The 24,078-nt window shown below is 33.6% G+C and overlaps 3 protein-coding genes across 3 annotated transcripts; 1 reads left to right on the forward strand and 2 right to left on the reverse strand.

The window, feature by feature from the left end:
- Positions 1–3,557: 3,557 nt before the first annotated feature.
- LOC119831797 lies at positions 3,558–10,090 on the reverse strand. The gene is made up of 9 exons (XM_038355327.1): positions 9,891–10,090; positions 9,530–9,815; positions 8,423–8,648; positions 7,090–7,229; positions 6,839–6,915; positions 6,646–6,710; positions 5,352–5,537; positions 4,663–4,791; positions 3,558–4,360 (listed from the first exon to the last, which is right to left on the reverse strand). The coding sequence occupies exons 1-9, from the start codon at positions 9,951–9,953 to the stop codon at positions 3,886–3,888; spliced, it is 1,647 nt and encodes a 548-aa protein (XP_038211255.1). The 5' UTR covers positions 9,954–10,090; the 3' UTR covers positions 3,558–3,885.
- Positions 10,091–10,737: 647 nt separating this feature from the next.
- On the reverse strand, positions 10,738–18,092 carry LOC119832040 (beta-hexosaminidase subunit beta-like). The gene is made up of 10 exons (XM_038355627.1): positions 17,824–18,092; positions 16,157–16,373; positions 14,469–14,578; positions 13,953–14,161; positions 13,639–13,751; positions 13,150–13,351; positions 12,795–12,921; positions 12,268–12,351; positions 11,310–11,512; positions 10,738–10,979 (listed from the first exon to the last, which is right to left on the reverse strand). Exons 1-10 carry the CDS (start codon positions 18,010–18,012, stop codon positions 10,796–10,798), a joined length of 1,638 nt encoding a protein of 545 aa, XP_038211555.1. The 5' UTR covers positions 18,013–18,092; the 3' UTR covers positions 10,738–10,795.
- A 1,870-nt stretch (positions 18,093–19,962) lies between these two features.
- LOC119831996 (ER membrane protein complex subunit 7) lies at positions 19,963–20,814 on the forward strand. The gene has a single exon (XM_038355574.1). It carries the CDS (start codon positions 20,077–20,079, stop codon positions 20,743–20,745), a length of 669 nt encoding a protein of 222 aa, XP_038211502.1. The 5' UTR covers positions 19,963–20,076; the 3' UTR covers positions 20,746–20,814.
- The last annotated feature ends 3,264 nt before the right edge of the window (positions 20,815–24,078 follow it).

Below are 24,078 nucleotides of genomic sequence, written 5' to 3' on the forward strand. Positions count from 1 at the left end.
AAATAATAAATATTATGATCAAAAATCTCAATAAACGTTCGTAAGAGCGATTTTGATTGTTTGTTTCATTATGAAACTTCACAATGTTTGACAACAAATAATTGTTTTGATCATAAATTTTATCATTAGTACATGTTCATTATCACCAACCAAATTATTATGCTAGGCACGGTAATTTAGCATAAGTGCCTGTTATAATAAAATACATTTTTGTCAGATCTCACTTAGACGAGATGGTTATTACAGGCGGCCTACATCGATCCGCTTGTATTGAAAAAACCCGAATATTATATTCGAATCGAATTTATACAAAAAGCTTAAAATATGTTAAATATTACTAAGAACAATTAAGTGTTATGCTCTTCACACTGAAATATATTTTGTGATTAAATTTCAAAGCTTCGTTACAAAATAGGAAAGTTCAAATGATTTGGCAATGCATTTGAATGTTGTGCATCATTCACGAACCACGTTAAAAAGTTATTAGATGTATTTGATGAAAACAATTACAAGTAGTCCTTTATGTGTGACTTTTGCTAGATTGCCAATTTGATGCTAAAAATTATATGGGCTTTATTTTTTCTATTCATCACGCTTCAACTCTTAGGGGTATTTTGAATAGATTAAATTTAAAATCCAGACTGTTAAATGATATACATCAAGTACTAGGTATTAGTGTCATTATTAATCATTTTTTTTTTCAATGCATTATTATTGCCTTATACGGATGAGATGCTTAGTTCTTAGCTTCATGCAAATTACCACACTTCTATCTTGTGTTTCAGTTAATGTTTTCATTTCGTTAAACGTAAAACGACAATAAATTAGATCGATACAGAAGCAGTACATTTTCAAACATATACACACATAAATAGAGATCAGGTTAAATTATTTTATCAAAATCGTTAAGTACTTACAACTACGATTTAATTTAATAGGCAGACCAAGAAACCTGGCACACAGACTGCGATGTTTGATGTCGAAGAGTAAAATCTTTTTTTAATGTATATTTTGTTATTATACTTTAAAGGACATTATTTACTATTTAAATTACATGCTACTACGCCAGTAAAGAATCGAACCATAAACGTATACATTTCACGCCTTTTAAATTGCAATGAAATCTTTATTATATTGTGAAATGTGTAAGCCCTGTTTAGCTCCATTTAACATTCGTTCCTTACTAGCGATGATGTTAACATAAATCCTTTAAATTAGCTACTGTCGTAACAAAGTAAATTGACGAAACGAGAGATCTATCATCTACGACATCCAACATAGCTATGATGCGACTTACACCGTATAAAGCGAAGCAATAAATTGCTGCGAATTAAGCTAACATTCCCTACTTATCCATACAATACTTTTCAACAATTGACGATTAACTAACAGAATATAGGTATTTTATTAAAAACCTAATCAGCTGTTTTAGTTCGACACAAAAAAAATCCTCTAAAAGTCGCGCCTAATCTTCTGCCCCCTATAAAGCCCCCATAAAGTCCAAGATAACATTGTGCCCTCTACTTTCACCATAAGAATCATAATCGATTCTTGCAAGACAAACCGAACGCATTCCATTCCAGTCCACACTCTGTAAGCAGCCATAAGGCTAGGTACCAATAAATATTTATTTAGGTCCTCATACTCTAACTCGATAGAGCCCAAAATCGCGCGCCATTAGTTAACCGTCATGATTCAAATATAACGAGAGCCAACAACATACCGATATCACAACACAACGCAAAGCCTTACACTAGAATTAGCTATAAGCCAATAATTTCTTATATCTCTGCTACAATAAGAATGGAAATATTATGGCTAATATAGTCTAACATTGAAATAAGCTCGCTTTTATTAAATAAGTTCTCTATTAATACTGGCTCTATAAAAGTATGAAGTGGCTCTTTCCTTCAGTCTTCTAAACGTGATACACTCGTAAGTTATATGCCTATAAACAGTTGTATTAACCTTTTAAAAATTTCCATTTCACGAGGCTAAAAACCTAGCATTCAGAGAAATAAATATCAGTCTACTATTGTGATGAAGGTACTATTATGCTATTTCAAGTATTGATAAAATGCAAGAAATTTCAATGATATTAACGTCACGATTCATGGTCATTAACTTATACAGGGTTTGACGCACTTAATTACTTGGATAATTAAAAATTTTATAAGTGGAGTTACGAATTTAGAAGAGTCACGACTAAAAACAATAATAAAGGATCTAACGAATTTTCATTCGCAATTCTATAATAGATTTTTTAAATCGGTAAAGGATCCAGTTCACTCACCAAAATCAGTATCATTTAAACGGATAGTTGTTAACTGTGGTTGTTAACTTCTAAATTTTCTATTCAAAAAGTTTCATTTTGCAAAATCAAAGCGAATTAATTCTCTACATCTCATTCGTCCTTAGGCCAAATACCATGAAAGGGAAAGAGACAAAACATTCAACAAATCGTTGTCAATTTATTTCATGGATAAAATTTACTACAATTGGCCATATTTTAGACCTGCGGAAGCCGTGATATTTTCTACTTACCCGAATAATAAAGAACCACTGCTTTAAGCTTTTTATTTCACTATTATTTGGCAGTGGAATAGCGATAGGCTCGGAAATTTAATACTACTTAATGATAATATAAATATAATTATCACATAACGACCCGTGCCATATGCACCTAAACACCGTAATTATGAATTTAATGTTTTGCGCTTATCGAGAAAAAAAGAACTGTGAAAAGTTTTTATTTATAAATATTTTTTCAAAAATGCTTCGAGAAAATTTACATCATTTTTGTGCAAGGTTACAATCCTCTTTCATCATTCAAGTTTAGGGAAATTATATTTTTAAATGAGTTTATTTATTACATAGGTGTACAATTTTAATTACGAAGATAAAATAGCAACGTAAAAACCTTGAGTTATAGTGAAGAAGTTATCCTACAATAAATACCATAGATTAATTACTCACCCACTATAAACGCATTCAAAATGTTTATATAGCTTAGAAACATTATCGATATAATACGATAGGCGTTAAGGAATAGGCCTGATTAAGTTCCTTTGTCAATAAAAGTTCAATGTATCATAGATACTTGTCGTAATTGACAACATTTCGAAATGTTAAACTTTTTGTTTCTTTATTTAATCAAAATTAGATAAATTTATGCTCTTTCGAAATCTGTATTTCGGTTTTCATTTATATTTTTGAGTTTGAAAATTATCTCATTCGTATGTGACGTCATTCATACGGAAGAATAAAAAATGTACCCGTCCTTAGCAAACCGTGACTAGCAAAACTAGCATATAAAAGAGTTGACAATTAATCGTCACTTCGAAGCAAAATCCTTGTAAATATTGTAAATCCCAAGCTTTTACTTTTTTATTTATTTATATGCTTTGTTATAGATTGTTATAATAAATAATTTTCACAGCACGATACTGAGATTTCATTCAAAAGCAATGACGTGGATAATTTATAAAAATTATATTATTTTAAAATGGCATACTAATAGAGACGTCAGTTTTTTGTTTATCGTAAAAGATTGATGAAGGCCAATTCTTATTTCACCGTATGTATAACTTCAGCACATAATTTTTCGATTAAATTTATATTTTCTTAAAATATTCGATATTTCCTGTAGTAAGATTAGAACAACAAACAAAAGAAACGGTTTTCTTCTTTTGCGTTCTTATATATGAAATGATGTCAATTTTTCTCTACGAATATTAAAAACCTATCGCGCAAACGTATTTATTTTCCAAAAAGTCCTTCCAATACCTAAACCTATCCGTAAAACCCAGTTATAAATATCAGTCAACATCGACAGCAAGCACTTTACACAAAATCCACTACGCAAACACGCCAGTCGAGAATCGACTAAGCAGTATTAGTCTTGGGTGACATCACTATATAGTGCTGTTCTATAGGCGGCGGCGGCACAATCGGCGACATGGGCACATAATCGCTCTCCTGTTCAAAGTCGTTCGAGTTCAATCGAATCTTGTCGCCAAATATCAACTCGACGATTTCTTCGGGCAGGGCCAGAGCGGACACGTTCGTGTCATTGATCTCCAAGGACACGTCGAAGTCGTCGAACTTCTCTATACACTCGACGGACTTGGAGCAGCGCTTGGACGAGACGTGTTCCGTTTCGTCCAGGAACTCGCAGCTCTTCGCCTCGCTCTTGGCGAGTCCCGTTATTTTCAGGTTCTTCATTTTCCGGTGCACTTTGAAACTTTTGAAAATGTCCCGCGTGGGCGTGAAGTCGAATCGCTTCTTCTTCGTCTCCACGTCTTTTGTCTCTTTCTCGGATTTGGGTGACGTGACGCGCGAGTCGCTTTTCAAACGTTTCCTGGAAATAATCATGTTTTTGTGGTATTTATAATAATAATATATAACATTATCTATTATATTGAAGATGTAAGAGATGTAATCAGTATATTTAATAATCCCTTTTTTGTTTAGTGAGGGTAACTAAAAACTAGGTACAATAGGTAGGTATATTTACACTTCAAAATGATATAAACTTTTATTTACAATAATATTTAGAGGAATATTGTTGAGCGAAAATTTTTGATTGACGCGTGAATGCGTGTCTGTGTGAGCGCTTGTGTCTCTGTACATGTGTGCGTGTGTGTGTGTGCGCGTGCGCACCTGAAGACGCTGAAGGTGTGCTTGTAGCGCACGGGCTTGCCGGCGTGGTGCAGCGAGCCGAGCGAGCCCAGCGAGCTGTGCCGCGTCACCTCGCCCGCGCCGCGCCAGCCCGCGCCGCGCGCCAGCGTGCTGCAACACACAGAAGCACGTGCTTTAACCCACTTTAGCATGTACTGTAACCCACATTAGCATGTACTGTAACCCACATTATCATGTACTGTAACCCACTTTTGCATGTACTGTAACCCACATTATCATGTACTGTAACCCACGTTAGCATGTACTGTAACCCACATTATCATGTACTGTTACCCACTTTTGCATGTACTGTAACCCACATTATCATGTACTGTAACCCACGTTAGCATGTACTGAAACCCACATTATCATGTAATGTAAAAAATGCAGTACGAATATGATGTTACTCACTTACAAGTACGTGCTGTAACCAACACTAGCAAATTTTCTATAATCCACATAAGAACATGCTGTAATTAAACACTAGCACATCCGCCCGGTATGGAGGTAGGAAGGTGGAATTTCTCCATCGTGAAGGGAAGGATCCTCGACCAGTCTACACGTCTGGCCGTGCCCGGGTAAGGCTCCAATAAAAATGTGTATATAATCTGTAGCGAAAACATTTCGCTAGCGCGATTCAGGAGCGCGTCGCTACCGCCGGCGCCACTCACCCGTAGGGCTGGCGCGGCGGCAGCGGCGGCGCGCAGCGGCGGCCCGCGCGCCGCATGGTCCCGTACACGCACTCCACCGACTCGTACGTGTGCTCGGGCCGCGGCCGCGCCGCCTCGTCCGCGATCTCCTCGTACACGCCGGACGACACCGACACCACCGACAGCGCCGAGCGCCGCGACCAGCCACTGCCCACGCACACAGATATTGATTTCATTTACTCACTGTATTCGAGTTTTGGTGCCAAATAAAGGTATAGTACCTGGATGACCGAGCTTTGCTCGGTTTAACTTCGTGAAGTTAGATTGTTTATAAGCGTTTTTTCCAAGATCGTTTAGGCATTTTTAAGTGAACACGTGCATTAAGAAGACACAAAACAATATAAACAATTAGTCTAACTTCAAAGCAAACACTCATTGACTTCGTTACTTAACAACACCATTTGCTGTACCTTTAATTATTCACCAAAAAATAGTATTATTATTCGCCAATAGATGTCAGGAAGAGTCGCTAAGTTTAAGTCGATAAATCATGAATAAAACATTTTCTAAATAATATATTATAATAGTTTAAAAAAACTAAAAAACACGCTTTTATCATATTTTGCAAATTGAAATTATCATATTTTGCAAATTGAAAAATGGAATAATTTTATCAAATTAGTGCATTGTCATCGGTTCTCAATAAATCTACAAAGTTTGAACGAAATCTGGCCGTTTAAAGTGGGTCAAAATCGCGCCCAAAGAAGTCGGTTACAAACAAAAAAACATACAAACATACAAAAAGCGTGTAAAAAGATTCCTAGCTAGATCGATTTATTGCCCCCGAAAAATATACTAAATTTCATGAAAATCGTTGGAGCCGATTCCGAGATTCCAATTATATATATATATATGCAAGAATTGCTGGTTTAAAGATATAAGATATATTATATGTTTAAATAAAGCACGAGTACAGTACTCGCTAAACTTTATGGACGCTAGCCCCATTGCGTTGCGCAGAATACCATGCGCAAGTTCGTACCGACGGAGCCATTCAGAGCGGCCATAAAGATTGGCGAGTACTGTATACAGCGTGACAGAAACAGTAGCCTTCCCGCACACACGCACGTGTATAAACTTTTTAACCCTGCATATTATTTTAGATTTGATTCAACATATTTCAAATTTATAAACACTCAATTGAAGTTTGTCTTGTTAATAGGTTGAAGTTTTTTAAATATCTTCAATATTTTTTTATAACATAATTCCACTCTTATTTCCCATCCCAACTTACTAACTCATAAAGCACAGTTACCTGTCATCTGGTGAAAGAGGAGCCTCACATCGCCACAGCTGTCCATTGGGGATGTGTTGACAATCCTGCGAAAAACAAAAGTATTTTAAAAATTTATATTGAAAAAAAAAAACAAATATTATACATGTAATTATTAGAAATAATGATAGTTGTTTTGTTTATTTTGTATTTACAGGCACACAGAAAAATATACCTTAGACATTATGAGATCTGTATCATCCAGCGACACTTCGGAAGGCCCACTGTACCAACTGGTACGTCGAATTTCACCTGTAATTAATAACCATTTTGAATTTTGAGATAATTATTAAAACTATACAAAACAATCCTACAACATTGAATAAAACACCATCCAAGTCACGAGATTTATAAATTATTAGGAAGAATGCTTATTTATAACTTTATTTACATAACATAAAGTACATATATAAATAGTATGGTTACCCATATCATCATTTCTTAGATCCCCATCACTACGGCTAAGCTTTTTATGTCTTGCGGATAATGCTTGTCGAACTGCATTCACCAGTTCAGCTGCAAGGGGTGTGCAGAATTTCATCTCACCACTGCCTTGGCTAAAACCGCTGAAATGTAATAGCATTATAAGAATACATTGAAAAATATATATATACTAGATCAGGCATTTTTAAATAAATTACTAGAACAATTTCATTTCAAGTCTTCAATAATTTGTTTAGATTATTTTATTACTTCCATAGGCAAAACATGAATATTGATACCTTAAAAATATAACTTCAATATTACACTGCAGAAAATATTGAGAAAGCATTTTGCAATTATACAATATTCAGAATGCTTCATGTTTTCTGAATATTATTTTTAGAAAGAACTACCACTAAACTCATTTTTTAAATGAAATACACAGATTCTATTTACTTATTTATGTTGTAGTAAAATTTTAAATAGAGACCTTATAGAAATCCTTCTTAGTATTTTTTCTGTAGCAAAGTAATTTTGTTTTACACTTTTAATAATCTCTTTACATACATTAACTAGACGATTGGTTTGTTGTTTGAGAGTATTTTGCGTTTTATTCATTGTTGTCTTTTATTAATTTTGTATTTTTAACATAAAGTAGCAATTGCAACTATGGAACACTGACCAGTTTACAATTTCAATACATACACATGAAATGTCATAATAGGAGGAAAATGTTAAATTGCAAAAGTCCTAAAGTGGAAGTATACCAGGAAAATAAAGAATCCAAATACTTTCCAGTTATGTGTGATATTCGACCATTTCAGCTTGGTGGTAAAGCCAACATACAACTTTGTATGTGTTTTTTTTATATGATCACAAGAAAACAATTTCTGATTAAAGAAAATAATTGTTTTCCTTTTAGGTTAAATTCCCACAGGATTATTACAAATTAATTATGATGATATTTGAACTAGCATTTCCGAAAACAAAATAAAATAACAAATTCAATTGAATGTAAAATGTAAATTAATCTTGCTCACACTATGTACAGGTCTAATCTATTACGTAAATAAAATACTGCTATTAACATAATCACCATTATTTCTATATATGATCTTAATTTTAAATAAGTCCCTAATTCTTAAATTCAAACTTAAATAATTGGAGTCACAGCCAGACTTGTATATTATATGTATAATAAATCATATTTTAAAATCAAGGTCTTTATTTCCAAGTATATTGTGTAAAACCAGTTATTTCCTAACTTCAAATATCCAACTATAGTTACATGCATGCAAGGGTTTGAAAAACCCAAAACAGGAAATCGGTAACACACCTATCTATGCTAAGTGTGCAAGTCTTATTTTTGTCGCCATTTTCGCTAGTCAGTATCACATCACTTAAATTTTGCCAGTCTATTTTCAAACTTGTGTTTGGCTGGGCCACGAGTAAACCAGCAGTAGTCAGTGTTAACACACTGTCAGTCATCAAGCCACATTTTTTAGACAGTTCCGTAGCGACCACAGTGACTGGGTATGAGTCTTTGAGCAATGATTCTGAGCCTGAAATGAGATGAATGAAGCATGATTCAGAGCATGATGAATGAGGTTTTATCTGTGATGTTATAATGATGTTAAGCACACATTAACAAACATTGAATTATGAACACAAAAAAGCAAATTAACGACACATAAACAAAACATTTTTTATGTGTCGTTAATTTGCTTTTTTGTGTTAAGGATTTGAATTAAGGATTTTATAATTAAATACAGTAATTAGTTTTCTCAACAGAACCACTATCAAGATTAAAGAATATAAGTGAAATTTTTAGAAATTGTTCCAAATAATTATTGAATTGTTTTTGAGGAAAATATTAATTAATATATAATATTCACATCACAGATGCCCACTAACCTCATTGTACTAATAAAAACATTTGGTTAACATAATATGCAAGCAAAACAGGAAGAAGTTCTATAAATTTGAAACAAAACATGTACAGTCAACATTTATATTTAACAATGGAAATTAGCATTCAATGTGAAGTGATGACGTCAAGTATCAGACAAAATAATGGCTGTGTGATGCACAAGAATATATTATGATTACTATAGTGACCTAAAAAATATGATGTGTTTAAATAAAAAAATAAAAATAAACAAAAACCTATCAAATACACAGTCTTAAATTTGGTGTTTACTTAATTTTACGTTTATTATGTGAAAACATTAGTGAAATGGCAAATTTACTACATACTACTACGTTCATAGTTACTAATTACTACAATGTCCCATTCATATGAAAAAATAATATTAATACATATTGTTTTGAATGAATTAAAACAATTTTACTTAAATTTAAACATGACAAAATTTCTTTAACTAACTACCTACTACTATGGCTACTTGAGTAAAATATTAAAGTTATTTGAAGGTAGACTTACCTCTTAATTTATCGCCGTTCAATAAATCGCGTATTTTATCCATCCACATTTGTGCATCCTGCAAAGTTTGTGCAGCTAACAGTATTCGGGGTTTCGAAGGAGCATCCAGGGAAAATACCGCGAAAGCATGCGGCCTCGTGCGAGATTTGGCCCTCTTCACTATACATCCAGAGGGTAAGTCTACCGTTCCTGCTGGGGCTCCTGCCTCGCTACAATACACAGCAAGCGAACCACCACCCGTACATGTCACACTCGGTCGTAAAATACACCATTGTTTCTTCCAAGACTAAAAAAGTAAACAATAAGCAATAACAAAGATGGGAACAGGTGTATTGCACAAATCACTTCTTACGAAATTTACCTTGAAAGGATTTAAGCCGAGGTTTGATTTGAAAGGATACTTCACTTCCAAATAACCAGACATTTTTCCTGTATTTTATGCTCGTAAGTGATGAAACATTTCCCAATTATAAATCTAAAAAAATATATTTGCAGATCCTCAGCGCACATGTATCCACAACCATTCAAACAAATTGTTTACAAAACTTCACAGACAACGAATAATCGATAAGCGTAACGGAAAAAAAGACCGGTTTTTCCAGTGTTGCAATGTATGTCCATTTTTTTAAATATCGGTCTGTCTATTACATAATTAAATTTAAAATACTAATAATTAGATAATGGTACTGTCCAATAACCAATAATTTATTTCCAACTCATCATAATATAATACTTTTAAGCCGACTTTTCGCCAAAAAAAATATAATTCACCTCCGCATCCTTATAGTATCTAAACTAGAAACTATCCGCTTTATATTATTACAGGCACTTCCGTGCCGTTTTACAGACAAATCCAATGATTAAATTAAGTAAGTCTATAGCTTATGAGCTATTTTGGTACATAAACTACAGCACTGTCAAGTATCATCAAAATGCGTTCAGTTGTTTTTATGCAAACGAATAACTAACACCTATCCATACAAAGTTTCACGTTTCAGATACATGAATTGCGGTTTTCACTTGGAGCTCCATAGCTTGGAGAGATGCGATTAATATTAAAATTGTATGCCTAAAAAGCGAATTGATTATTTTTTTGTATGTTTATTGTTATTTTAATAAAAAAATAGCAACGACCACCTGTAGTCCGAATGATTATAATCAAAAGGGTTATTCTTACTTATTGCTAAGATGTATTAGAGAAACAACAATCACAGGCTAATTAATATTGATTTATTTGAGCATCAAACACCTATTAACAAAAATATCTTATGCAATACAAAATCCGGGTCCGGTTGGTGGTTGGGCATCGATTCCGCGTCGAATCATTCTGCAGGTATGTTCTTCTATGCGGTGATAAACTTCTGCTGGTATTGTATCAAAGACCGACCGCCTGCCGATTGTGTTAGCACTCCACAGCCGTTCGGCTACTGCACTTGCTCTTGGCCATACCCTTAAATACATAACATTATTTAAACATTTCTAGAATTATATATAGAAGTCTACGTATAATATAAAAGTCTTCATACTGAACGCAAACAAAAATGGCCATAAATATACATTGAGCAATACTACTATTATTTAAATTTATGTCTGCTTGATTAGTATTAGTATATTTTATTACGTAGGTATAAAATTGATGGTACAGGATCATTGAAATCGGTTCAGTACCTATTTATGACCAACGCTTATAAGTATTACTTAATAATAGTAACATTTGAACAACAATGTTCAATTGGCAATGCGTATATAAAGATTAATGTCGGTTGAGGCCAAGGTCTACCTGCTAATAACGTTCCTGTCGTCCACCATCTCGCCCCACATGCACGCTTCGCCGCCAACAATGTTGTCAAGCAGTGTCCTGTTGTAGGTCACATCATATACCATCTGGCGAGGGTCGGCCCAGTAGTAATCCGTCCAGCCACTACCCAAAGCATCCAAATACCAGGTGGAGGAGAATATCAAACGATGTCCCGCAGTGAGCACCTGGGCACAGAAAGTATAATACTTACTGGTTTACAATTCTATGTTGGTTATCTGTGATATTTTAAATGATACTTGTTATCTGTATGTGAATATTAATGCCGTTCCTAATTTTAAAAGTAAATATTTTGCATTATCTCATTGTTTAAGAATGAAAAATTGGATATTGCAATGGAAATTTATATCATAGTTATTTATTTTTATATAATTAGTTTCTAGTAGTCTGTCCCGGCTTCGCCCCTGATACATAAAATGTAACACTCAGGGATCAAATATATAGCCAACGGTGAGAATTTTTGAAATCGGTCTTTCCTCAGATAAGCGCGTCACATCACAAGAAGGCGATCTTCGTGCGATCACGGAAAATTCGAAATACACACGTCATTGTGACTGGAAATTACTAAGACGACTTAAAATGAATCTAAGGCGTGGTAATTTAAAAAAAGCCCTTTTTATTTCTCATAGAACCACACCGAAGATTGATTTTTTCTTTACATACAATACAAATAGGTATACATAGCATATTGTAGTATTAAAAAAGCTTCAGACTTCACCTACACTAATATTATAAAGAGGAAGAATTTGTATTTTTGTTTGTTTGTAATGGATAAACTCAAAAACTATTGGACCGATTTTAAAAATTCTTTCACCATTAGAAAGCTGCAACTTCGCTGAGTGACATAGGCTATATATGTATCACAGGCGAAGGCGGTGCGAACAGATAGTTGGCAATATAGCTGATGGCGATGATGTATTACCGTGACCATTTCGCTAATCCAACTTCCCTTCCAAACTTGCACCAGCGTGTCTTTAGATAGAGGAACGTGTTCGTCGAATACTTCCTGTTGAAATATAATTTAAACATTACTTATTTCATTTGTAACTTAAACTCATTCCATTGTAGCCTTTAGATAAGTTATATAATAATAGTTATATAATAATTTAGATAAGTTAGATAAGTGGTTTTATTGAATGTATTTATTAACAGGATTCTGTACCCAAAGGTAAAACGGGACCCTATTGCAAAGACTTTGAATGTCCGTCTGTTTTCCTCTCTATCCGTCTATTACCACTCTCTAGGCCCTTTAACTTTTACAGTTCATTTCAACCAGGTGAGTTGTGTCAGATAGAAGGACAGACAGACAGATTGCGAAGTCTTAATAATAGTTGTGGTAACGGGGTCCTGTTTTAACCCTTGGGTACCGTATCTTAAACTTTTACGGATACGGAAGAAAGAAAAAAAATAAACTTTATCTGCAAAATATTTGTATAGAAGTGCAATTACCTGCCAAACGACAACTTCGGAGCCATTAGCGAGCAAAGGTATTGCGTTGGACATGAAGAGTCCGTGCAACTCCGGCACAGTGAGGTTGTTCTTGTTCATGTAGTCGCGGAGTTCGGGGTTCGATCTCCTGCGAAATTTTATTATTACATATATAAAAATGTAACGTATTTGCGAACCCTACAAAATTCAAAGAAAAACAATGGAAAGAATAAATTTAATAGAAATGATGACATTTCTTATGGAATTGTGCTGTTTTTCAGACTAGATCATACGTTTGCATTTGTACAAAATTAAAAATTGATATTACAAGAGCCACGAAAAATCTGTACTGCAAAGTCTAGAATTTTCATCGTACCAGCAATCCAATTCAACTTCATCGCCACCAATGTGGAAGTATTTATCGGGGAACCACGTCTGCACCTCCTGGAACAGGTCTCGGAGCAGCTTGTATGTGATGTTCTTCGTTGGGTTCATGGGCCCTAGGCCAATAACCTTGTCCATACGATAACATTCTGTGAGAACACTTGGGTACGCGTTACCCCATGATCGTGTGTGCCCTGAAATTGTAGCGATAATACGGTTTTTAGCGCTAATGACATGAAAAATTGACAAAAAGGAAATTTTGATTGTAGTTCAAAGGTCGTGTAGTGTATAATATTGCGTTTTTCCACTAATATACCCTATATATTAGTGAAAACACGAGATCGTTTGCTGAAAGCAATAGGAATCTTAATCCCAAAACTTCCAGAATTTTTATTAAATAGCTCCCACTGGACCTCTCGTAATGTCGTCTCGTAATATATTAAAGCCTTATTGCATAAATAGACTTCAACATAAAAATTACCTGGCACATCGAATTCGGGAATGACGCGAATGGCCCGATCTCTAGCGTAATCAATAATTATTTTTATGTCATCCTTTGTGTATACCATAGACGGATCGTAAGCGCCTTGTTGACTGAAATTATAATTAGAACATTAAATGCGAGAGAAATTAAAAGACAACATATTGAGAAACGCCACCTTTCAGCAATTATCAAAATTGGTTTTCCAAATAAAGTTGTGCTACATGAATTAAAATGCTGTCAATTTGAGAATCACCTCAATAGCCACGATGGTAAAAGTAATTAATATATTAAATATATTCACGAATTGTTACCTCAATTCTGGGAATCGTTCACTTTGGTAAGGGAAGCTCTGGTCATCCACGATATGCCAGTGGAACACGTTCATCTTGTTCATCGCCATCGCGTCTAAAGTCTTCAAGATGTTAGCCACAGAGATGTAGTGTCGCGAGGTGTCTAGCAGCAGACCGCGGTGGGAGTATTGTGGGTAGTCGATGATTTGTGTTTTATTGACTCGTAGTTCCTGAAGTAGAAAATGTTCTGGTCTTAATACCAAAAGAACTATTTCCACTAATTTCAAACCGACTTTATATGTTTGAATGTAGTTTTAAACGCAGATGATAAGTGAAAATAATAATTTTTCTAGTACATCCTGCTCGTATCTGCGCGTGTAAATATTTTTAAATAACATATTATAATATTATAATCTTTAGTATATTTTATATATATAATCTTTAGTTATTCAAAACGGAAAAACATTTGGAGGGTCTATAAATATTTCTCGTGACTTTTGAGGTGATGATCATAATATACTGCCTAATTGTGCTTACATTTCGATCGTCAGAAAGATAGAAGAGATGCGAAAATGTCTCGAGGCCTCTGATAATTCCCCAAATAGACGGGCTCCTTAATATTGAAGTAGCAGACACATTCAGGTTATCTGAAACAATAATTTACATTTTCAGTGAAATCCTATATTTTATTGTTGAACCACATTCATACACAGATATTTGACGGATTCTTCTATGCAGGGACTTTTTTTAAGAAACTCCACAGGTGATCGACATAAAACTTCTTGTAGTGTGTGTACGTCTACTTAAATGTTAGTAGAATAATTTCAGTTAGGACTAAGTTGTTTTTAAAGCTATAGATAGATACATCGTACGAGCGCAGAGTGGCATTACTCTTGTAGGTAAGCTAGCTTGATGTATTTCTATGCCTGACAGTAAAATAGTGCGGATTATGAGAGGCCATTGCAGTGTTAAAATATAATATCTTTGGTGTATAACATAGGAGGAACCCATTTTCGACCAATAGGTATTTAATATGAAAATTGTCACAATTACGCTTCTATACTTTCGTTTAGTAAATTATCATAGTTCAGTGGAGAAGAAATCCGATACAAGACGAGAGAAATCAGCCACTGTTGACGGTGTGATATTCTTGGAAACCTTTTAATGGCGATCTCCTAAAAAGTTTTTTCTTAATAAATTGCTTACTATTATTAGTTTTTTTAATATATTACGAGTTTCGTTTTGTTTCTGATCTATCTGATGTAGAGTATATTTAAAACATGAAAGAATAATCTTAATATAATACTAACAAAAAATTCATTGAAAAGTAATAAGTATATAGTGGATAGCTTGTAAGATATCATCATCATCAATAGTGCGGGTTGGCAGATATCACAAGTTGTCGAACTTTTGATTCTTCGACATGTCGGATACCGACCGACCTTACGATGTTTTCCTATACCATTTGTAGCAGTGGTAATGTTATTCCATATGTGCAGCTACATTGAAAAATCAATTTATTCGTATGTTTTCTATGTAGAATGTTTTATTTTTACTACAGTGTGTTGAAAATTAATAAACAATGTAAATGAGTATAGTTATGTTTCTATACTGAAGATAACGATTACCGTAAACACAAATGCCTACATACTTTGAATTATGTTTTCATTTTACTATTATCTCCACCATACCACCCGTGTACATTCCACTGAAAATGAAACCACGTGGAACAGCTAGTATGTGATAATAATTCTGGTATTTTGTGAAGAAACTAGATTTTTAGTATAGCTGGGTATCTGTTTGCGTAGGAAGGTATTTTTTTTTGTCGTAATTTAAATAAAACTTTAAATAAATATGGTTTATTTTATGTATTGCGCGCGTGATTTGGAAGATGAAATTATTTTTTTTTATATTTGTAGTATTTCTAGCATATTTCTAGAGATTTATCAGCACACACATTCGTATAATTATTATTTCGAGAAATATTACAATATAACTCAGCTCAACCTAATTAAATCCAATGTTATTATGATGAGTACAAAAAACATCTTATTATCAAATAATAAGTACTTCGTAGATTTTCCTTTGATAAAATTTTATTCACAATCGCAGTAGCACGTTGCCTTTTTTTAGGGTTTTGTCACTAACGTCGGATTTTTCCAGTAACTTCACACCACAACAACTCCACAAATAAACGATCTTAAAATGAAAAAAAAAATACTTACAGCTCTCATCCATATCCACGTGAGGGTATTCCTCGCAAGGCGCCGTGAGGTCCACCTCCAGCTCCAACAACCGACCCTGGTAATTCTCATCGTGTGACCGTCCGTTTCTTCGTTTGCGTCTTTCGCGCCGTGCGTGGGTCACTCCGTTCTTGTGTTTGACAACATAGGAATACCTCTGTATCGCATTTGTTAGGATGGTACATTTCTGTCCTACGACCTAAAGAGTTAAGATTTGTTAAATTAGCAATAATTGAGTAAAGGGACCGTTGATTGGTAGACATTTAGATTTTTTCGAACTTAAGGTTTAGAGATATTGTTAAATGTTAAGTATGTTAACATTATTTAGCATTCTTTTTAACTGCTATATGAATCCGCGTATCATTTTACCTTAAAGACCTACTACGAATGTATCTCAATCTCATACTTTAATCTCGGTGGTTGGTTCTGTAATGATTTCGTTTATTGATTTATGAAGTGTAGTAGTATCGAAATAATACAAGGACTTTTTTTCATAAGTGCAGATCAATATTAAAGTAAATAGCCACACTAATTGAATGGTACATAGGTGTGATAACACTACATTTAGACGAGTAGGTAAGTAAATAAACAAAGGTTTAATTATTTGATCAAACACTTGCGATTGACTGATTAGAAACAAAGGATGAGAAGATTGATAAATTGAAAAGTAAGGGACCCGAATAGAGTTTTATAAAATAAACTAAACATTTATATATTTGTAGACGTATACTTACATTGACGCAAGATCATCCTACCGCCATAAATATACCTATGCAGTTTTTGTGATTCAAAATCAGCTTATCAATAAGATCAAATTAATTGTGGATTTATAGATTACTGATTAACTTGTATTAGAAAATACTATAAATATTTAATTAATTAGGTAATATTTTAAATGCTAAAGAGATTAGAAAATATCTGTGTAGGTACCCATTTAAGACTTCTTTGTGTTAGGAATTAATTTAATCTTAGATTTTGGATTTGAGTAGGTTTTTACCTTGTCTCCGGTTAGTAATCTTTACCACACGATTCAGAAACTAAACGCGGGTATACGCTTACAATAATTAATAAATACATGTATATCACTTTTTATAAAACTTTAGACATTCAGATGCATTGAAATGTTAAGTGAAAGTTTCTTTTATTTCTACATTTCAAAACAATGATTACATAGTTTATTGATTAAAAATATGTGATTTACTTCAAAGTACAAGTAATAATTACTCAATGGTCGTACGTAGGTATTTAGTTCCGCGCATTTCGGTGTCCGATTAAAAGTATTCACATCAGTTTAATGAATGTAACAATTTAAAACAATAAATAACCTGCATCAACATTGAGTTATTTATTTATAAAATATTGTTTACAACACTTATTGATCAGTTTGAACATATCTATCAAAACAAACACAAACATCAAGGATAGTGAGCACAAGTAATCGATAATTGCGCCAAGGACATAATTTCATTTTACCATAAATGGCATACTAGACTCATCATAACTGCAAAAAATATAATAGGTAATTTGTGCGGGTCATGTCTTGAAATCATTATGGTAGCTAATACGATTAAATGTAAAATTTTCAACTAGCTATGCTAAAAGCCTTCTATTTAAAAGCCGGGTAATTAAAATTCATATTTCGTACATACCTTAACGTTAAAATGCAAGGGGTTGAATGAATAGTATTTGATTTCTTTAGCTTCCTCTTGGGGCTTAGGCCACACTTCTCCCTTAGTGGGGGGGAATTTGGGGCCCGGGTTAACAACCGACATCCCGGCCCCAATGCCGAGGCACGTAAAGAATAAAATAGTCTGTATCATTTTGTGCGAAATATCCATATAATTCTATTAATTTACGTTAATCCGTAGTGATCCGATACGCTGCTTGAATTACACTGGCCATTTTCTCTTAAGGCGCCGTTTGTATATGCGAAGATATACATGTTATCAACATTGCTCTGAATCTTCATTGATTTCGTAAGGTTTGATAACCTTTCGGATTGCGTTTCTGGGAAACTTTGAGACATAGAGAAAAGTAATATTATAATTTTAGAACTTTCGAAGATTTGCTATTGATAGCAAACGGGCTATCAAATTAATTATACAATATATACCAGGTCACAAAAGTAGGTATTCAAAAAAGAGAATTTATTGTAACAGCTAATTTAATTTATTAAGAAGGTAATGTTTTATTATTTTATTGATACCACAAGATTCTTCTTATTTCATGATTTACCTTTGTTTATAATTCGAAATAGTTATCTATGTCTATAAGTATAAATCTGTAAAATGCATGCATGTTACACTATCACACAAAAACTGCTGAACGGATTTTGATGAAATTGATGTAGCTTATTAGCCTACCACGTTAAAGCTGTGGAAAAAAAAGTTTAAACAGAGTTAACGTAAACTGAAACTATTTTATTTAGAAAGCTATGTTATTTACGTAAACTGTGTACATAAAATAATTAAGTAATAGTTACTTATACTTATTAAAGCAAACAGGGACTTAAAGAGAGAATTTTTAAATTCTTATCAAGATTCCTCCTTATAGCAGTTATCAAAGTGTAGATTAATATAGCAATTGTTCAATAGATGTTTTTATAATTATAATAAAAGTACAATGTCGAGGCATAATACGTAAAATGTAAAATCGAAATCAGAATTTTTTAGTTTGATTAAGGGTGTTAGTTAGGTTAGGTTCGTTGTATTTTTTCACCAACGGCAATGGAGCTGGTGGATCGCCTGGTGGTAAGCGCTACCACCGCCCATGAACGTCGTTTGCAGACCTTACGCCTCTCCAAATCAAAAACAGCAGTATGCCATTTCACTCCGGTCTTCTGTGGGGGTGTGGTACTTCCCCGGTGCGAGCTGGCCCTATTCGTGCCGAAGCGTGGTCGACTACCACAATAAAAATTAAATGGCATAATACTACAATATGCCTGAGATATATATACACCAAAGTTATAAATACTTTCGTTATAAGCGGTTTGGACCGAATAGACGTCTGTCTTGTCCTATCCAGTCGTAATGAAGTTCCAACATACCACATTGAGCGTGGAACTAAGCCCGCTTCGGCACGAATCGGGCTCGTACCCTTTTCCCCACTCTTCCCAGTCTTGAATCCAGTCCTTTGTTCCATCACCAATCCTTTCCTAATTCTTTAAATTTGCATTGCATTTGCGGCGGCCCCACCTTTGCAATTGTTTATAAGCGTTGGATATCAATTACTGTAAGCCGAATCACAAGCTCAGTTGCCCCCAATTACATAGAAATAAAAAAATACAGACAAAAGTTGCTTATCGCCTATATCAACAGTTTTCCAATAACCCTAAGAAGTATGGTTTGCGAAAAGACAACAATTAAATAACATTCCATGTGAAGCTTCATAGTATCCTTGCTACATCGGTTAACGCGTGAGCGTGTGACCGAGAGGCCCTTTCGTTAAGGGGCCGTTTATGACTAAAATTTGATAAGTAAAATAGATAGTTGGCATTTGCCTACTCTACAAGGAGTTACGGGTAGAAAATCATCCTAGAAATTTAATTGGAAGGTAATTATGTCACCATTGTGTAACAAGTTTTTAATTAATTTTAAAGGTTTGTAAAAAGTGAAACAGGTTAAATAAAATTTATATTCAATAAACTAAAATAGTAGCTCCCTAATTGGTTTAGGTTTCAAACCTCGAAACGAATAAAGTAGCTACTAAAGCTATAAACCGATTAAATAAATCCAAAAGGCTTGTAGTCTATCATATAAAGCAATAAATGAAAAAATATATTTGACAGATATCATTATGACATGACAATGACATTATTGAATCAATGATAAAAAGTTTACATTTGTGTGATTCGATCGTCTAAAATCAGTTTTTAATTATCATCACGTGAAATTGGCAAAACAATGTTGCGAATATTTATTTCGACCGTGACGTTGTTACTTTTTGCAAATGCATCATACGCAATAAATTCTTTGGAAGACGAAGTTGGTGTTGGTAGATATGTCATCGAAGGCCGAGTATTTCCACCAGAAGAACAAGATACAAACAATTGGCAAGTTGACACCAGAATACACGTAAATGGTGGTGAATACATCGGATTTATAAAAAACGATGGCTCATTTAGCATACACAATGTCCCTTCTGGGTCATATGTGGTTGAGATTGTGCATCCGGACTATATGTACGAGCCTGTACGCGTAGAAATTAATTCCAAAGGTAAATTTAGAGCACGAAAAGTTAACTACATCCAAACGTCACAGGTTATACAAGTTCCTTATCCTCTGAAAATGAAGGCATTTACCAAGTTCAGATATTTCCAAGTAAGAGAACAATGGAGGTTAACAGATTTCCTGTTCAACCCAATGGTTATTATGATGGTGTTACCATTACTGCTTATCATGATTTTACCTAAAATGATGAATGACCCAGAGACAAAGGAGGACTTGAAACAAATAAGCAACATGGCTAAAATGTCTGAACTTCCAGAGATGTCTGAAATGATAACGACATTGTTCAATGGTGGTGCTAAAGCATCCACTTCTAAAGCAAAACAAGTTAAGAAGAGACAATAGGAGTGTTATTATTTAGTCAATTTTGTGTTATTTATAGGAATAACTATACACAATAAATTATTTAAATAACTAAGTGTTTTCATTCAAATGAAAGTTTATAATCCCTTTTTGACATACATTTTTTTTCTTTAATTAATATTATATAACATGCAGAGCTAGCTACTAGATAAATAATTAATATGCTTGTTATTTAGTTTGCAAGATTGCAATTAATGTAAATAAATAACTGATAAGAGAGGTACTTTGCATAGCTCTTTTTCAGTTGCATTCCTTGAGACAGACCCAGTAAACCAAAAATATTCTTAAAACTTCTTTTAAAACTTACCATTCAGAATGGGTAGATCTTAAGGTTTACAGTAGTTCTACGGTAAAATTTAATTCAAGATCTTATGCGATAAAAATTCAATAAAATAAGATGTATCATTGTGATTATAACCTATATTATAGGTAGTATGATTAAAAGACTAAATAAGTAAGAAATTTGACACAGAGCCTAGCTTATAAATAGTATTGCTGGCCTCATGATATAAGATACAGCATAATGAATAATTTGAAAATATTTTGACTTGTACCATGTAGTATCTGTTAGTATAGGTGAATCTGAATAACGCACTACTTTATATTAGTAGGCTTGGCGTTAAACGATGCTGCTGATATCTTAGCCAGGAGAGCATCCGATACATCGGTCATGGGACCGCTTCCTATTGTTCCGATACCTTCAAGCTGGATCCGGTCTTCGATTATCCAGCTCACTAACAACGCTCAGGAAGATGAATGGATGAGCAGATCTGACTGCAAGCAGGCACGAGAAGCCCTACCATTCGTAGATTCTAGACTTGCTAGACGACTTTTAAACCTGCGAAAATTACAATTACGTACAATTACAGGGGCCCTTACAGGTCATGGTCCCTTTAACAAGCATCTCTTTAACTTAGGGATTACTGACAGTCGCGTTATGTAGAGCGTGCATGACGACTGAAGAAACGGCAGCCCACGTGATCATGGAATGCACGGCGGTTGCGGAGTACAGGGCAAGGCATTTGGGTTGTCCTAGGTCCCTCCCTGAGGTTTTCAGCAGCCCTCACAAGCTGCTTAGCTTCATGGAGGAGCTGGGATGGTTCCAGCTTTGACTGGCTACCCCCCTCCTTTTCTTTCACGCAAAATAGGCGCTTGACGTCGAGTTGCGGAAAACGAGCCCGTATTATTATTATTAGTAGGCTTCCGAGCTGGTGGCTTGATGGTAAGCCATCACCACCGCCCATAAACATTTGAAGAGGTAGGGCTGCTGTTAATGCGTTGCCCGCTTTAAAGGAAGGAATTGACGGCGAGAATAGTGGAATAGTGGAACGGACTGGGAAGGTTCAGGAAAAGGATGAAGATCTCCGGCTCCCTACTCACCGAACGAAACAGAAGCATGCTACTTTTTCACGACGATCTCCCATGCATGCTCAACTCCCTTACTCAAAATACCACTTTTGCATTGGAATTGAATTATTAAGTGATAAACGTTTACGATTTTGCATGTATAATTTATGTATGTTTTTATCTATAAAAAAAATATAGTTTTGCTTTATATATTATTTAGTGTTAAATACATTTTCATTAATTATGAAAACACTAAACTTATTTTAATGAAATTAAAGCTTTATATCAGAACATTGTAAGATTAAATGTCAAATATCATAGTTTTAATTATCTTAAGGATGGCAATACAAAAAACAAACGTTATTTATTGAACTCTTTATTAAAAATAGATCTTTACTCAGAGATTCCACTCTTACAAATGTTACATTACAAATCATAAAATATTACACACATTCAAATATTACACAAAATACAAAAGAAAATCAGTCATTGGTAAATTTGGACGGAAACAAATTAAGTAACATGCATTGTCACTATATGAGATTCAATACACTGGTTCATAAAGTAATGATAGCTATTCTCTATATATTTTATTATATAGAATGATAATAGGTAAGGTACAAATTAAATTAGGCCTAAGACAGGTAAATATTTGTTTTGATACAAACAAATTACATTTCACACCTAGTTTGACTCTGCCTTATACTTATACTATTTGTAAAAACCTTCGGCAATATATAATAGTCTTTCATATAATATATACATAATACGATGTATATAGAAAAACAATAACTGCAAATGTAATAAATTTTAGTTGAAAATTTTTCAAACCTTCCCAGTTGTTGATACAAATTTTTAAGTTGAAATAAAGATAGCTATGTGTATTTACGTCAACATCTGAGAATTAATTAATTTTCTTTCTTAAATTTAAATGTAGGTGCAAAACATAATATTATATAAAACACTATAAATCGTTATTATATAAGCAGAGCTGTTTGTGGCATTAATAGAAAAATTATTGATTAAATGTAAATAACGAAGATAATATGAAACTGCATATTGGTAGTATGGGCTCAGTAAAGACACATGTATGTTAGACAAGGTGCCATAGAATATTTTTATGTTGTACTAATGTACGTTAATCTTAATTATCATGCAATAAAACACTTTTGCATGCTATAAAATATAAAAAAAAGTTAATACCTATTTACAATCTAGGCTGCATTTTTAACATAATTTTGGTGTACATTTCAACGCCTGGACGGGTTCTCATTTGTACATATTTGGAAAAATCTACATATTTTTCTATGAATAAATCTATTTATGTAAAAATAATTTTTCGCTTACATAATTACAATTGGCTTAAAATTTTTTCATATTACGTCTAAAATGTAAAATCTAAGTGTCATCCAATTTATAAGGCAAATTTATTGACGTGTGTATTTTTTATCGTGTATACGAATACATGGGTAAATTTAAAAAATATTACTCTTATTCTCTTAACACTTACAATAGCTAGGCGTAATATTATATACATTAAAGTGTGGATGCACTTTGCCTTTTAAGACTTAAGGGCAAGTTTGCATTTAATGCTATGATATAATTATCATTTCTTCTGTATGCAATATAAGACTTATAAAGTTGTAAAAATAAATGTAGATTCGTCTTTTATATAAATAGGCGTTCGTAAGCATGTCTCAAATTGAATCGCGCATTCAAAAAGCACCTGTTGTATAAAGAAATAAGTTTCAAATTTAAAAATTTAAAGAAAATAAATTCATTACGAAGCGATATGATTCGGTAAAGCGTAATGCTGTCACAAATTCTTGCAACGAAACGTAACGCTATTTACACATGCATTTCGAAGAGAAATTATTTTACAATAAAAATGTTTAGATCTTACGCTAAATGAACACCTCTTTATAATGCTAACACTAAAATGGAATGGAGATTTGTCTACTCATATTC

Source organism: Zerene cesonia, chromosome 14, assembly GCF_012273895.1.
Source record: "Zerene cesonia ecotype Mississippi chromosome 14, Zerene_cesonia_1.1, whole genome shotgun sequence".
Lineage (NCBI taxonomy): Eukaryota > Metazoa > Arthropoda > Insecta > Lepidoptera > Pieridae > Zerene > Zerene cesonia.

Bases quoted from the DNA above. Each gene is read 5' to 3' on its own strand.
- LOC119831797 (XM_038355327.1), bottom strand. From the start codon at position 9,953: ATGTCTGGTTATTTGGAAGTGAAGTATCCTTTCAAATCAAACCTCGGC. The intron at 6,916-7,089 runs GTAACCATACTA...TATTAATTACAG, and splicing joins TCTAAGAAATGATGATATGG to GTGAAATTCGACGTACCAGT. The intron at 5,538-6,645 runs GTAACTGTGCTT...GTGCGTGGGCAG, and splicing joins CCTCTTTCACCAGATGACAG to TGGCTGGTCGCGGCGCTCGG.
- LOC119832040 (XM_038355627.1), bottom strand. From the start codon at position 18,012: ATGGATATTTCGCACAAAATGATACAGACTATTTTATTCTTTACGTGC. The intron at 14,162-14,468 runs GTAAGCACAATT...TTTCTACTTCAG, and splicing joins ATCTTTCTGACGATCGAAAT to GAACTACGAGTCAATAAAAC. The intron at 12,922-13,149 runs GTACGATGAAAA...AAAATTTCGCAG, and splicing joins GAAGTTGAATTGGATTGCTG to GAGATCGAACCCCGAACTCC.
- LOC119831996 (XM_038355574.1), top strand. From the start codon at position 20,077: ATGTTGCGAATATTTATTTCGACCGTGACGTTGTTACTTTTTGCAAAT.